This window comes from Bison bison, unplaced genomic scaffold (assembly GCF_000754665.1).
Source record: "Bison bison bison isolate TAMUID 2011002044 unplaced genomic scaffold, Bison_UMD1.0 scf7180017864473, whole genome shotgun sequence".
Taxonomy (NCBI): Eukaryota; Metazoa; Chordata; class Mammalia; order Artiodactyla; family Bovidae; genus Bison; species Bison bison.
The window spans coordinates 18,111,609-18,112,250 of NW_011495034.1; the positions used below are offsets into that span (position 1 = coordinate 18,111,609).

Sequence of the window (642 nt, forward strand, 5' to 3'; positions counted from 1 at the left end):
ACGCCGTGGGGACCCCTGGTAGTCCCCCTCCATCCCCCAGCTTGGCAGCCCCAACGCATCATATGTGGAGCCAGGAGCCCGTTGCTAAGAGACCTGTTGCCAAGTTGTAAGTTGGGCTTTTTTACTCCAAACAAAGCTGGTTATTATCTGCCAGTGAAGAGGCCCATTGATGGGGGAGGGCAATGGGCAGCGCCGGTTGGGGGTGGGGAAGGCGGTGGCGGAGGGTGCCCATGGAGAGCGGGGGACGGGGCTGGTACCGTAATCAAGCCCTTCCCCGCAGGCTTGTCATTCATCAGCAGCAGAGGCCGAGTGATCTTTTTGCTGGAGACGATCTGGAGGGAGAGAGGAGGGAGAGGTGCTAGAAAAATACTCAACAGGCACTGCTCGCAGCACAACACTCCATGCCAGGAGCAGGTTAAAACCTCCCCCTGTGGGATCCCCGCCGTGGGGGACAGACCGCCACCACTGCTAGCTCCACTGGGCAGCTGAGGCGACTGAGGCCCAGAGAGATTGAGACTTGTCCGAGGTCTCACAGCTGGGTTGGAATTCAGGCAGTCCGATTCCTGAGGACCTGCAAGCCCCCAGGAAAAGGCTCCTGGAAGGCTCACATTCTGGAGGCTGCTGAAGAGGGGCTGGGCCGGA

At 60.0% G+C, this 642-nt stretch overlaps 1 protein-coding gene across 1 annotated transcript in view; it reads right to left on the reverse strand.

Moving 5' to 3' along the window:
- Positions 1-642, reverse strand: part of CPNE2 (copine II) — a 32,779-nt gene that overhangs the window by 27,123 nt on the left and 5,014 nt on the right. Inside the window, exon 3 of the mRNA XM_010861899.1 lies at positions 258-332. Within this exon, the coding sequence (XP_010860201.1) occupies positions 258-332 (75 nt within the window). The remainder of the gene's footprint in view (positions 1-257; positions 333-642) is intronic.